The sequence below is a fragment of the Condylura cristata genome, unplaced genomic scaffold (assembly GCF_000260355.1).
Source record: "Condylura cristata isolate star-nosed mole 26May11 unplaced genomic scaffold, ConCri1.0 scaffold00032, whole genome shotgun sequence".
Taxonomy (NCBI): domain Eukaryota; kingdom Metazoa; phylum Chordata; class Mammalia; order Eulipotyphla; family Talpidae; genus Condylura; species Condylura cristata.
The window spans coordinates 3,317,160-3,331,976 of record NW_004567133.1 but is presented as its reverse complement, the minus strand read 5'-3'; the positions used below and the strand labels follow the sequence as shown (position 1 = coordinate 3,331,976).

General features: G+C 38.3%; 1 protein-coding gene across 2 annotated transcripts in view; it reads right to left on the bottom strand.

Moving 5' to 3' along the window:
* The window catches only part of EIF2AK1 (eukaryotic translation initiation factor 2-alpha kinase 1), a 30,943-nt gene extending 18,513 nt beyond the window's left edge, over positions 1-12,430 (bottom strand). The window contains exons 1-9 of one of the 2 annotated variants that reach the window (XM_012731754.1): positions 12,212-12,430; positions 6,793-6,951; positions 5,629-5,762; positions 4,185-4,222; positions 3,046-3,145; positions 2,734-2,814; positions 1,752-1,851; positions 969-1,029; positions 103-418 (exon numbers count right to left, since the gene is read on the bottom strand). In XM_012731754.1, the coding sequence (XP_012587208.1) occupies positions 103-418; positions 969-1,029; positions 1,752-1,851; positions 2,734-2,814; positions 3,046-3,145; positions 4,185-4,222; positions 5,629-5,762; positions 6,793-6,951; positions 12,212-12,329 (1,107 nt within the window). In that variant the 5' untranslated portion in view covers positions 12,330-12,430. The remainder of the gene's footprint in view (positions 1-102; positions 419-968; positions 1,030-1,751; positions 1,852-2,733; positions 2,815-3,045; positions 3,146-4,184; positions 4,223-5,628; positions 5,763-6,792; positions 6,952-12,211) is intronic. The other variant, XM_004691656.2, reaches the window with a different exon arrangement.
* Positions 12,431-14,817: the final 2,387 nt, after the last annotated feature.

The following is a 14,817-nucleotide window of genomic DNA, read 5'->3' as shown; positions in this document are numbered from 1 at the left end:
CACAGGAGGCAGTCAGTACGGGAAGGAAAGGCCACGTCTAGTCACAGCCCTTCGCGGCATCCTGGTATGCCTCACACCAGCAGGATCTGGAAAGGAATATACCTCTGTCTGTCCCAGCAAACTTAAGTTTTCTTCAGAAGACTCCTCGGTGGATGAGGAAATCTCTCCTAAGTCTGACTTATGCCTAACTGGCAGATGGTGCTCAACAACTGATCTGGAAGACAAATTAGCCAAGCCATTTTCTTGGCATTCCAGAGATGACTCAAATTCACAGGCATTTCTCATGACTAAATTGCTGGTGTAGTTCACCAGTCTCTTATTCTGATGCTCCAGTCCTCCATTTTCTTTCTCTGAAGCAAACTCAGCAAAGATGATGGATGAGCTATTACTTTCATCACTTCTAACATCATATTGATCTCTGGTGGGAAAAAGACAGTAAAGATACAAATGAATGTAAAAAGAAAGAGTAAGTGTAACAAAATTATTTCTTCAAGACTCTATGACTCTCATTAGTAAACTCCTGGAAAAAATGACATCAAATCCATCTGGATTTGCATCTCTTTAAAATACTTAAAAATTGCTTAATTACATTTTAAAAAATCAGAAGAAATTTTTTTTAACTATTTATAGTGAATTTGGGCTTGTGATCATTTAGCAATATACACAAGTATCAAATTATCATGTTGTACACTTCAAACTAATATGTTGTCCATTAAGAAAAATAAGTAAAATATAAACAAAAGAAAAATAATGTTTTAATTTTTTTTAATTTTAAATGTAAATAAGTAAATAAAAGTAAAATACCAACAGGAACTATCTGACAGAGTTAATAATCTGACATTTTGTAATAGGAATACACAAAAAGAAATTCTAAAATATTCCCCAACTCCTAGTAGCAAAAGGCAAAAGCAATCCAACACAGGTGACAGGAAATGTCTAATGTGTAAAGGTCAACACCACTTACATACCTGTCGTCCTCTTGGTCAGAGAGCACTTCCAGGGATGGCAACTGAATAGAAATTCTATCTGCTGAACAAAGGCAAAAACAAAAACAAATCTTCAAGCAACCCAGTTTTCTAATTTATAGGCAAAGGCAGAGCTGAAATACACAAATGCCAAATGAGACTACCGTTCTAAAAACATCATGACCTTCTGGCAAAATACAACAGACCAAGCTCGTTATTCAAATGACTGGCACATGTGAGGAAATGTAGAAACGGAGTCATTCAACTATACCAGGGATCAGCAAACTTCTGTAGAGGACCAGAGAGTAAACATTTTAGGTTTGGAAGCCCTGTGGGACTGTGCTGCGAATACGCGTTTCTGCTGGTACAGGCCAGAGATGTGGGTGGATGAGAGGATTCGTGGGGGAGCAGAACAGGTAGAATGACTAAAACACACTGCTGAGGGGAGCAGTGGGCAAGACAGACTAGGTCTGCAGTGCCATGTGGGTCAGCTCCCTGGGTGGGGATTGAACTCGTGCTGCAGTGGCTGCGGAGAGCTTCATAGTGCTGTGCTTTAACCCACTGCACCACGAGGTGGGGCCCAGGAGCCAATATTCTAATATTTTATTTGTTGACATTGAGATTTGAATTTTCACAAAACATTCTTCCTCTGATTTCTTTTAACTTACCTAAAGATGTAAAATATAAAGCATTCTCAGCTTCTGAGATACAAAAACAGGGACAGGCCAGATTTGGCCACAGGAGGAATTCTGCCAAAGCCTCGATTAAATCATCAAAACCACTTACTGTGCATTTGGGCCATATGAACATGTTCTATCCAAGCAGTGTGATAACCAACAATATTAGGATGTTGAAGACCTGCCAGCACCTTCACTTCCCGTAATACCTAAAGAAGAAACATTCAAAGTTCTCTGCTATTCCTGTTATTTATTCTACTGTAAAATAACAAAAACTCCTCTGTAAAATGGACCTACGCAATGTTAAAATAATATTTCTATGAGAAACAAATACAGTTTTTTAAAAGATTTATTTTATTTATTTATGCATACAAGAGCTGGGATATAGGCCAAAGGTTCAGGAGGTAAGAGGATTTACCAGAGATAAAGCAGTAAGCAGAACAGATGGGCTGACTGAAATACATTACTGAGGGGAGTAGCAGGTGAGACAGGAGAGGTCTGCTATGACATATGGGTCACCTCTGTGGCCAGGATCAAACTGCTGTAGTGGCTATGGATAGTTTTATAGTACTGAGACTTTACCCTTGTGCCACCAGTGAGGCTCACAAATGTAATTGTTACAGTAACTTACAAGTAACACTTTTATTTTTCACAGTTCATTTATAATCATTCTCTTATTTAATATCAACTTAAGTCCTCCAAATTAAAAAAAGAATTACTACTACTAATTCAAAGACGGGAAACAGAGTGGCTTAAAGGACTAGGTCCATTGGCCCAGGACTACAAAGCATGAAAGGAGGATATTGAACAGGCTTGTAGTTTTTCACAACAAGCTACATTTTTATTGATCATTTACTAAAAAATTAATTTCTCCAGCAATGACTCTGAATGTGGTCAGTACAAAGTGTATAATATAACAAAATTAGGTCAAAAAAATTTCAGTGTTGACATTTATTTTACTGTAACCAACTATCAGTAATCTAGAAACCTAAGTCACCTTTCTGCCAATATATACACACGACATATAACTCTTCAAGATGGACCCAAATACTCATTTACTCAAAATACAAAAAAAAATTTTAAAATCATACCTTCATGCAATCTGTTTTAGTTGCACCCTTAATCAGAATTTTTTTAATTGCATAATACTGACCATCCAATTTATTCCTGACCTAAAAAATAAAGAAAAAGACAAAATTTATGAGCCATTAAATTCTGAAGGAATAAAGTTCTTTTCATCTGAGCTTGGATAGTCCAAACTTGTCAAAAAGACAAATTCCCTGAAAATGACAAATCTTAGTGAAAAGTGATTTCTAGGAATTTTCCTGTAAACATAATGATGAAAACATCTCATTTAGAACATTTATTTAGAGCAGAAAGTTAAAACAAATGTGGAAAACAACCTTGTACACTCTTCCATATCCACCTTTTCCTAAGGTGGCAAGTTCTTCAAATTCATTTAAGTAACGTGAAGTTTGTGCTTCAAAGGCTACTTCCCTTGATCTAAAAATTAAATATAAACAATCAATCAAAAGTTAAATATAAACAATCAAAACAAGAGAATCAAAATGTTCTAAACTAGCTCATGTTCACAGTATTAAACTGTTTAACTTTTTGTGATTCTAGTTACTCTCAGTCAGAAAATGTTACATGCAATAAGATAGAGAGAACTACATTTATAAAATTTGTATTACCATATACCATTGTAATTGTTCTTTTTTTTATTATTATTATTTACCTTTGTTGATATGTTACTGTGCCCAATTTATAAATTAAACTTTATCACAGGTGTGCATTTACAGGAAAAAATATAGTAAGTACAGGGTAGTATTAAGAGGTTTCAGCCATCCACTGGGGGTCTTGGAACATACACTCCAAGGATACAAGGGGTGTTACTACCATATTACTAACCTGCCAAACCATGTTTATCACTCAACTGTGGCTATTTGGAAAGATGTGCTAAAACAAACTTCTTCATTCTCTATGAAGAAATTTCATAGACTGCTGATTAGCAAATCAATAAAGTAATGATAGCAAAGCCATCATTAATCTAATTTCAAGGGGTTTGTTTGCCAGTAATTAGTAATCCAGTTAGAAATAATTATCATTGTTTTAAAGCAGCAATCTTAACATGACTAAGAGGAAGAAGTTGATTAGTTAATTGGTAACTTTACTAAAATTTCTTAATGACTCAGACCAATTTCCTAAAAATAACCATAACTCAATAGTGTTTCCCTGATAGCTTGGTATCAGTACTCAAAATTAAGAGTGGTGTTTATGGAATCCACAAAGAAGCAGGGAAGCAGAGGGGGATGGACGATAGATAGAGCAAGCCAGGTTGCTCAAAGAGGAAGAAAATAAGATAAAGCAAACCTTGAAGCAGTAATTAATTGCTGAGAATAGGCTTTTGATTTTCATAAACTACACTAACTACATTATTTAACTTCAATGCTAATTTCTGATTAATTCAAGATTCATCTTAATCATGGTTTCTTTTAGATAGTTTACTCTTTGCATAATCAAAAAAGTGTTTAACACATACCTGATCTTCTGGATATAAGAATTATCCTCACAAGGATCCTAAAATAAAATGCAACTTTTAAAAAGGCATTTTGAGGGCCCTCCCTGGTGGCACAACGGGTTAGGATGCAGCACTGCAAGCTAGCCGCAGCCACCTCAGTGTGAGTTCAATCCCCAGCCCCGGAGGTGATCCACATGGTGCAGCAGACCTCTCCTGACCCACTGGCTGCTCCCCTCAGCAAAGTAATTCATCACTCTGCCTGTTCTGCTCCCCACTCTGTCTCTGATGAATCCTCTCACCGGCCCTGCACCTCTGGCCAGTACCCCAGTTCTGTATGACTAAATATATAAATAAGTCTTTAAAAATAAACAAATAAAAAGCATTTTGAAATTTTCATGTAATAAGGAATCTATCAAAATTCAGTATTATATCAATTTCCCAAATGCTCAAGAAAAAAATTTTTTAAAGCCCAGTGCTATTTTCAATGTTACTTCAGAGTTTACAATTGATAGTATCCCTTTCTTAATCAAAAGATCACTATTAAAGCTATATTCTTGCTATTCACTGCCAAAACTGAAAATTTACCAAGGAGCTCCATAAGCAAATGATGTTAGCTCTGCCTTCAAAATATAAGCAGGAACTGCGCTGCCACTACCGTTCCAAGCCACTGTGTCTGTAGCTTGTGTGACTGTAGCTGTCTCCCTGCTTTGGCCCTTGCTGGTCCTGTCTAACCTCAATACAGCACCCGGCGTGATCCCATTAAAATGGAAGTCAGATTGTATCACTACTCTGCTCAAAATCCTGCGACGCTTCCCATCTTATTCTGAGGTAAAACTAAAGACTTTAAAACAGTCTGAAGATCCTACTCCATCTATCCTTCCTTTCCAGCTCCCCCCTAATCCCACCTTTTGTCCTCTCTTCTTTGCTTACCCTACAAGGCTACCCCAAAAGGCTGCCTATCAGCTTTCCAAACATGCCAAGCACACTGTATTTCTAGTCCTATGCCTGGAATGTTTTTTTTCTAAATACTGCATGTCTCTTCTCTCACTTCAGCTCCTGACTTAAATGACAGAATCTTGGCAAGGTCCTCCATGTCCATCCAAAAATAAGCAGGGTCCCTCCCAACATGGGCTTAATCCCACCACGTTTTTATGTTTCTTCTGAATAGTTATCACCATCTAACTCCCGTGCATATATATTTTTCCTATTGTTTACTGCTGCTCCCTCATCAGAATGTAAGCTTCATGAGGGAAGAGATTTCTATTTTCTTCATTGTTTGAACCCTGGTTCCTACAAGAGCCCCTAACACATCGTAGTCACTTGATAAATACTTCTTGAATAAACCAATGACAGTGAATATTGTTACAAATCTATTTTTAGAATCATGATTATCATGCTTTAAAATACAGTTCTCTTGAAATTGGAATGTTTTTATCATACACAAAGTACATTTCACAGTGCTCACCTGACGAACTCTCTCTTTAGCTGACCTCATTAAATGGGTGATAGCTCTGTTGTGATGCAGTCGTAATGAGCTGAATTCATCACTACAGGTGAAAGAAGACAGCAGTCCCATTTTGATAAAAGTCTGACAAAGTACTATAAAAAGAATATGGAAAACTATTATCAGAAAGGCCATCAACAAAATGGCAATTTTTAAAGTGTTCACATAGAATAAAGAGGAATAATGGCCTCTATTAGGAAAAAAGCCACTAGCAAAAGGCCTATTTATATACATATTATAGATTGGTGACTGATTCTTGAAAATGAAGGAAGTCAGTTGCTCACTAATCAGAAAGTGATGTCATTACTCACTTGACCATTCATTCACTTGTTGACCAGGCTTGGTCAGTCAGTAAAATACTAGGGTTTGTTGTTTAAAAAGCCAACAGAACGTGTAAGTATGGTAGCCTGACATTCAGACACAGCCCCTTTACTGGTAGGCCATAACACAGGAATGAAGTTAAAGAAGTGTGGATAACCTGAGTCAAGACCCACTATAGTTAAAACCGGCTATGATGTGAGGAGAATCTTAGGGGACTAGGTCCCTTAATCTGTGAACTATGACTCACATTCCAGATAGATTCTGTGAGAACTGAAATAGGCTACAAGGACCCAATTAGTGTCAGAGAACTAGTCGGGGGGGAGGGGGGGAGATCCACATTTGACATCAGAGAATTCAGTATTAAAAGAAAATGGTTTCTTATACCAAAACAAAAACACAATTGTTCCAAGTTCTCTAGTCAATAACTGGTTCAGAATGATTCTCTGTGATTTTTTCATTCACCTAGAAAAATGACTGAATCTTAATAAATCTTGCAAAATTAAATGATCATGTTATATAGATAAATCATTATATGATCACGCTATATATATATAGCTATAGATATATATATTGAACAAAAATTGTTAGGTGTAAACAATTTTGAGGTTATTAATCTTTTGATATCCCAGAGTGATTATATTCCTAAGAAATGACCTATAGGAAAACATAAAATGAATTTTATAAATGTAAACTATTAAAATTTAATTCAAATTTGTATATACCAGCTGCTATTTATACCTATGGCATTAAACAACGCAGAATTTTACAAGTTATATTTAGCAAGATTAATTCAATCTTACTAACATTTAAACACCTGTCTTGAACGAAGAGGGTTTGGTTCGTGCACATGGCTCAAGTGTTCCAGCAAAGAAACAAGCAATAGTTGGTTTGCAACTGCAAAAGGGAAAGTTGGCTGCTGTAGGGGTTCTTTTAACACCTGGAGTTCTGCTGGAACATCAGATTCTAAAAAGAAGAAAATGAAAACAAAATTCGTAAGCATTAAGCATGGCTTGTAATGACAAAGCAGCACATTCTAATTCCTGAAACAAACTATTTAAAGAAATTTTAAAAAACGCAGTATTGCTGAGTGGGGGTGATCAGTTCGGCCAGAAAGAAAAGACTTTCTAGAATTGGTTTTGCGTTGAATTCTAAAAGTTGGGTAACTAGAAGAAAGACACCATGGGACAAAAGGAAAGAGGTAGTTTCAGTAGTATTGATGTTTGCAAAAGCAGAAATACCAATAAATATTCAAGCCAATAATCAAGCAGGCAGCAATAAGATGGCTTCTTTCAGAGGACAATGTAGGCCAGGCCGGAAGAAAAAAGCCCGACAGAAGGAGGGAGGAAAGAAAGGATGGCAACACTGGGAATGTGCTACGTACAGGCCAGATGGGTGATTTTTGTCTGTCTTCATAATTGAAAATTTTAATAGTTATTGAAACAGTATAAATTGGGTTTTCACTGAAAGAGTGAGTCAGGTAAAATTACCTGTATTTGAGGAAAGAAGATCAGAACTTTTGAGAATCTTAAACAGATACATTTTTGATCTTGCTTATTTAAGGATGTGCTGTATTTTTACACATACAAAAAAGTTAATTATCCCTTTTGCTTATATTTTAGCAGAAAATGACAGGGTGCTTCTAAAAACTTTTATCACTCTTAAACACACAGAGACATTAAGTCTGAGCTAGGACTTGAAAGGGTAGGGAAGAGAAAATTAAAAATAACAAAACATTTGTTTTGGATTTCAATGATTTCTTTTTGTAATATGTACAGTTTCTGAAGTAAAATCTGATTCTAGATTGTTGAGTTTTCATTTTCTCTGGACGCCTGTCAGGTTTAACATCAATTTAATACACTACTCTGGTGGCCATCAGTGGTAAATCAATCAGGAAATTGCCTCCTGATTGGTTCACCTTACTGCACAGTAATAAGAAAGAAGGAAGGGGGTGACTTAACATAAACTGTGAATTGACCACTCACAAGCATTTATAGGTTCTCTGTCAACCTAAATATTCTTCTTTATGTACCCCTGATTTTAAGGAAATTCTTACACTATTTGAATTATATTATTGATATTGTTTAAAACAAGCTCATACTATTTTTTTCTAAAGAACATAAGTTAACCTTTTCCTTGAAGCTACTAGCCTTACCAGGACTAAAATGCTGGTCTAGGATGCCACCGTTGGTATGGAGCCCACTGAGGGACAGCTACTTGTCTAACAATCGATGACAAGTCAACCTCAATTTTTATGATGTCTGTGTTTCAAAGCATTAAGATTATCATTCTGTACTACCAATTTAGTCTTTATCATATGAAAATGATATTCTATTACATTCTCCTCTATAAACTACTCAAGGTCCTAGAAAAGGCAATGTTTTCAAATCCAGACTTCACTGCAATTTCCTCTCTGACCTAAACTGGTGGCTATATTTAGGAAAAAAGAAAAGAAAAAAGCTCTGCTTAGATGTAGATGTGCTATTCATTTTGAATGAGTATTATTGAGTATGAGAAAGAATGAAAATGTGGCCATGAGAAAATTTCTCTATCTAAAAGATATCTTAAAGTGAAAATACAAATCACAAATTTAGAGACAGTACCTAGAGCTGTATCATAGATTAAAAGAAAAAGTAGTAACTTACAGAGAGCTCTTACAAGCTAATATGAAAGTGAATCACAATTAAAATTCAAACAGGTTTAATGTAATTAGTAATTATAACACTTTAAAATAACTATTGAGCTCACTATTAAACTGGTAACTACTTAAAGCCTAATTCTTAAGGGCACAGAAAAGTAGATGTTTTTAATCACCATAGGGTAAAGGTACTTGCAACTTTCAGCAATACTTTCACCCAGCAATTCTACTTCTGGAAATGCATACCAAGGAAATAATTAAACAAAGCAGAACAGATATATATGTGCAAAATATTCAGCACAATAGTTCAGAATACTGAAATCTGGCTAAATAAGCTATAAACTATACAAATTACTAAACTGCTGTTAAGAAATGATGGTGTTGAGAAAGATCATTATAAGTAGTTTATAAGCAAATAAAAGAAGCAGGCTGTCAGACATTAAGACTGATGAGGGTGACACCAGGTGGTTTCAGGAAAACTAACAAACTTTAAAGTGGTCATGCAGCAAAGTTATTAAATATTTATTTTTAAGCTTACTTCTCTAACCAAACAAATCCTACTTCTGTGGACCTATTTTGAAAGACATAACAGGTATTTTAAAAGATATATGTACATAGATATCCAAACCATTATTACTTTAATGTTTAACAAAATGACTTAAACCTATTTCCCAATAATAAAAACTCAGTCTTAATGTTTTCAAAGGCAAATTTATCACAAGAAAATGCTAATAAATGACATTTTAAAAACAGAACATAAAATGTTATTATACCCCATCACAATTTTAAAATATATTTTTATACACACACACAAAAAAAAACCACAAATGGAAAGTACAAAACACTCTGTCCCCTATTTTCAAAGATAGCTGGACAGAAGATGCAAAGGGAATGAAATTACACTGAACATGCTGCTTCCCAGTCTGCTTGACTTACAATCTAGGCATCTGGAGTACAGCAGCTTTCAGTCAATGATTACAAATGAATACACCAAACTGGGAAGAGTGAGTTCTCTTGGACTGGAGTGAGTAGAGATGACTTCCCTTTTCCATTATTCCTTTACATTTTTGTGAGTGGTTTCTCTAAATTTGTACTATCGGCAAAAATATGACAAATATTTAGTGGTACCTTTTTTTTTTTAAAGATTTATTTATTTATGCACACAAGAACAGAGGTACAAGTAAGAGACACAGGAGAGGTGAGAGGCTTCACCAGAGACAGAGTGGAAAGCAGAACAGGCAGATCACAAAGTATACTGGTGAGGGGAGCAGCGGGTGGGTGAACAGCAGGTTGAGAAGTCCCTGCCATTCCATGTGTGTCAACTAGCACTGAAGGGGCTGTGGCTCAGCTGCCAGCTGTGGCTCACACCATGGCTTTAAACAGTTGTGCTCCCAGGGAGGGCCGAAAATAAATCTTTAAAAAACAAGTGAAACTGTCTTTTAATATACTGAATTGCTAACAATGGCTAAGATTATGATTAGCAGGGTTTTCTGCTTCCTTATACTAATTACTTCCTGTCTCCTAATATGAAAAAAATGTACATTTAAAAATTCTACTTTTTTTAAAAAAAAAAAACAACGGTTGGTCACTGGAACCACTGAAGTCACATGGGCCTGGTAAATCAAGAAAATGACAGCTTTAAAAAGTCCACTGGTTAACATGGCGTGGCAGACCTCTCCTGACCCCCTGCTGCTCCCCTCAGCAGTGTACTTCGCCATCTGCCTGTTCTGCTCCCCACTCTGTCTCTGGTGAAGCCTCTCGCCACCCGAGCCTCTGGCCTGTACCCCAGTTCTATATGTACAAATAAATAAATCTTTAAAAAACAAAAGTCCACTGGTCAGATACTCAAATACAGAGAAAAGGTGAAAGCGTAAACTCATCATTTCAGTCTGATCAAGCATAGAAGAGGAAAGAAGCTAAAAGTTAACTTACAAGAGAGTAAGAAATAAGAGAGAGATCCTAGATGAAACTGAGTTCCTGACTTCTGCCTAGTGGAAAAGGAGTAGACAGACAAGAAAGAACCACCTAACCCAGTAGCCTCAGGAAAGTATATTCCAGATGGTGCATCATTACATGAAAGAGTATCCTGGAAAACTAGTCTAAGATAAAAATTCTGAAAAACTTGTTTCAAATGAACAAAAAAATGAATGGGTCTCACAATGGGTTTATGGCTGGCCTTTGTTTTAATGAATGTTTTTCCACAGGGGTTAAAAAAGTATATACACCGCCACACCAACTTTGACCAAAGGCTGATTATGGCGGTAAGCAAATCTCTACACAGTAGTTGCCAAAGAACATAGGTGTAAGATTACAGCTGAATTTTCTAAATCTACCATTTATTGGCATAGACTGCCTCACATCACATGACCTTCAAGAAATCATTCATTCTGTTTTGATGTCTATTAAAACTGTAGCTACATTTTTCACATTCACATAAAAAGATTAGTCATGTCTAGATATTCTGAGACTCTTTGGAGAAAAAAGCTATGTGTGTACAAAACAGTACTATTAGAAACTAGAAGGAAGTTTTCTAAAACTTATCTATGATCACTCCCTTCAAGAATAATCTTTAGCTTGCAGAAAACCTTATCACAACATTACAGAAAAGACAGGCTGTGTGTTTACAGCTGGAACTTCTCCTATGACACAACACTTTACATATTTTTGACTTGCTATAATATACAACTCACATGTGAAAAAGATCAGCTTGTCCCTTAAAAAATAGTTACCTTGCAACTCCTACTTAAATTACCACCACAGTCTGCTTTTGTCTCCCTTTAGATCAAAAATTTTTTGGCAGCGTTAGGAATGAACAATGATGAATTTAAGAAATGAAAAGCTTTTCAATTCTGTATGCACCTTTAAACCCATTGCAACACGTTAACTGTTTCATGCTCCAACTAAATGTGTGTTCTCTGTGATTATCCTATAGAAACTATTATAGTAAAAACCATCCTGAATCAGTATATTCATTCTTGATACAGAATTCTTAAAGTGGTCAAGAAAAAAAATGGTAGCACTTTCATTTAAACAGTGGATACTCTGAACTGGTCAAGCCACCTTTTTTTTTTTTTTTTTTAAGCTAATTCGCTTTAGGCTAAATAACTTGACTCACTAATGCTTATCTCCTAGGAACAAAAGCCCTCAAGAAAACTTGGCTAATTGTTTTGAAACCGAAGAGAAAGATCTGCCCTATGCCTCACTAAGAGAATTTACAGCTACTGTCAGAGAAGTGAAAGTCTAGAGAAGGGAAAAGCAAGACCCTTAACTCACACGCATCGCCTGACAAAACTACAGGGCTTGAGAGCTGGAAAGTCGCCTGAAGGAAGTGTTAGCACGTCCGAAGCCCGGACACGGCGGAGGAAACCAAAGAACAGAAATGTAAACAAGCGAGGGGTGGCAGACACGGTTCCATAAATGTTTACCTTACGCTCCACGGCCCGCCCACCAGACCAACGGAGCCCGGGTTCAAGCCCAGATCCCGCCAAATTTGCCCAGGCCTGAAGCGAATCGCGCTGTCCCCTGCCCAACCGGGATAAGGGTAAATGTAGGAAAGTCACAGCCGCCGCGGCACCCGGGGTATCTCACCATCATACTTGGGGTCCGAGCCCTCGGCCGGGAATTCGATGGCAGGCGGCGCAGGCAGAGCCCTCGCCCCGTCGCCCTCCGCCTCGCACTCCGGAGACCCGGAGCTGCCCCCCAGCATCGCCGGCCGCGCGCGGGCCGCAGCCCTGCCCGCCGGCTCTCCCAGGACCGCCACTCTGGGCACCCACAGCACTCTCACGGGATCCGGAAGTCGCCCCAGAAAGCCGGAAGATTAGCAGCGGCTGCCAGGTGCCGCCGCCGGGGGCGGGGCCGGATGCAGGCCCCGCCCCTTCTGGGAGGGCCGTCGGGACCGTCAGAAGGTGACCGCGGGTTGGCGGGGTTGGAAGCGCGGCTGGGTGGGACTGGGGAGCCAGGGCCACTATGTAGGTTGGACCTTGGCCTCTGCATCAGACTTCGGACTTAGTAGAAGAGTCAGAGCGCACACATGTCATGCCAAGACTCGGTGCCAGTGTAAGAAGGGTGTCTGTCGAGATTCGAATCCAGATGTTTACCCTTTGCGGATACAAAAGTGACAATTTTGCCGTTTTCCAAAAAAAAAAAATCGAAAACATCCACAAGACCCGTCTCTATGAGTACTGAAGCTATTTTTGGTCTACCGTTAAACCACGATAAAACAGGAAATGCCAACTAGATTCCAAAGTGAATACAACCTAACAAAATCCGCTGGTTTTGAGGAAGAACTTCCAACTGAATTGATTTTCAAACCTGAGACTGCCTTTCCGACGGCCCCCTTGGCCACCCTGGATCAACTGTAGTTTGAAACCCTTGGTTTCAAAATCCCCACCTTTTTTCCCTCTGATGCCCCTAACGGTTTGGTCGATATGTAATATCTGTTTCTCACCTCTTTCCCACCACTACCAAAATAAAGAAAACCGCAAATTCAGTCTGCAGAGTGAGAAATGAAGGCAAACTTTCTGGTAGACAATGTGTAACTCATAGCAAATGCTGTTAAAAAGACATTTACCGGGCCCTCCCTGGTGGCGCAGCGGGTTAAAGCACTGCACTAAAAAGCTTAACGCAATTCCTCATGAGTTCGATCCCCGCCTGCCTGGGAGGAGATCCACATGGCGGGGCAGACCTCTCCTGACCCGCCCGCTGCTCCCCTCAGCAGTGTACTTCGTTGATCTGCCTGTTCTGCTCCCCACTCTATCCCTGATGAATCCTCTCACCCTCCGCATCTCTGGCCTGTATCCCAGTTCTGTATGAATAAATAAATAAATCTTTAAAAAAAAAAAGACATTTACCTTTGATCTACACATAGCAGTATAGGAGAGGAAATAATCAAGAGTTGCAAAAAAAGATAAATCTATAAGAATTTCACCAAAGTATAGTTCGTAATTAAAAAAGAAAAAATCCATCTTCCAAGAAGCAAACAGGGCACATGCATGCAATGAAACAAAAGCTGAGGGAGGAAAAGTACACTTTCCCCTCTTAGCTTCCATGATTTCGTACAATTCCATTTTTACTCTGGTTCACTGGCCCGGGATCTCAGAGACCTTGCTGGACCCTCCCCCTATAAATTCTGTAGTGCTGGTCACTCCAAATTGTCTCAGGAGATAACCATGTGCATTGCTATCACCTTACAAACCATCCGTAAGATGACAACTCCCAGAGTATCTCTGCAGCACAGACTTGTTCTGCTGGGTGATTCAAATCATCTCAAATTTGTCTGAAATTGAACCCGTGGTATTCGTGCTAGAACTTGCTTTCCACTATTGTCTTCATCCATATTAATGGCACACAATCCACCTACTTGTCCAAACCTAAAACCTGAGTCAGCCTTTAACCCACAACTAGAATATATAAAACCTGCCTAGAAATTAATTAACAATAAAGATGGGGCCTCCCTCATGGCACAAGGTTAAAATTTCAGTGCTACCAAGCTATTGCCAACCACTGCAGCATTGACATTAACAATAGTAACAATAATTACTGGTATTTACTGTGTACTGTTGATGGCACTCCCTCACTGTTGTGCTTTCACAAATACGATCTCATTCAATCCTCATAACAAACTTACAAACTAGGTACTATAGCTATCTAATTTGTATAAGTGAGAATATAGAGACTAAAAGTGATTTTCTTAAGGATTTATTTATTTATACATACAGAACTGGGGTACAGGCCAGAGATGCAGGGAGTGAGAGGATTCAACAGAGACAGGGTGGGGAGCAGAACAGGCAGATCAACGAAGTATACTGCTGCAGCGGGAGAGACAGAAGAGGTCTGCTAAGCCATGTGAATCACCTCTGGGGCAGGGATCAAACCTGCACTGAAGTGGCTGCAGCTAACTTGCAGTGTGCATCCTAACCCACTGTGCCACCAGGGAGGGCCGAGGCTAAACATTTTTTTTTTTTTAATACCTTGCCAAAGGTCACAGCCCTTGCATTTGATGCAGGTAGGTTTTTTTTTTTTTCCACGTCACCTTCCATAGTTAATTGTATGTTATAACAGCTTTATTGAGATAACTGCCACACCATAAAACCCACTCTTTCCAAGTGCATAATTGAGTAGTTTTTAGTATATTCACAGTTGTACAACTATCTCCACTACCTAATTTTAGAATACCTTCATTATCCCTAAAAAAA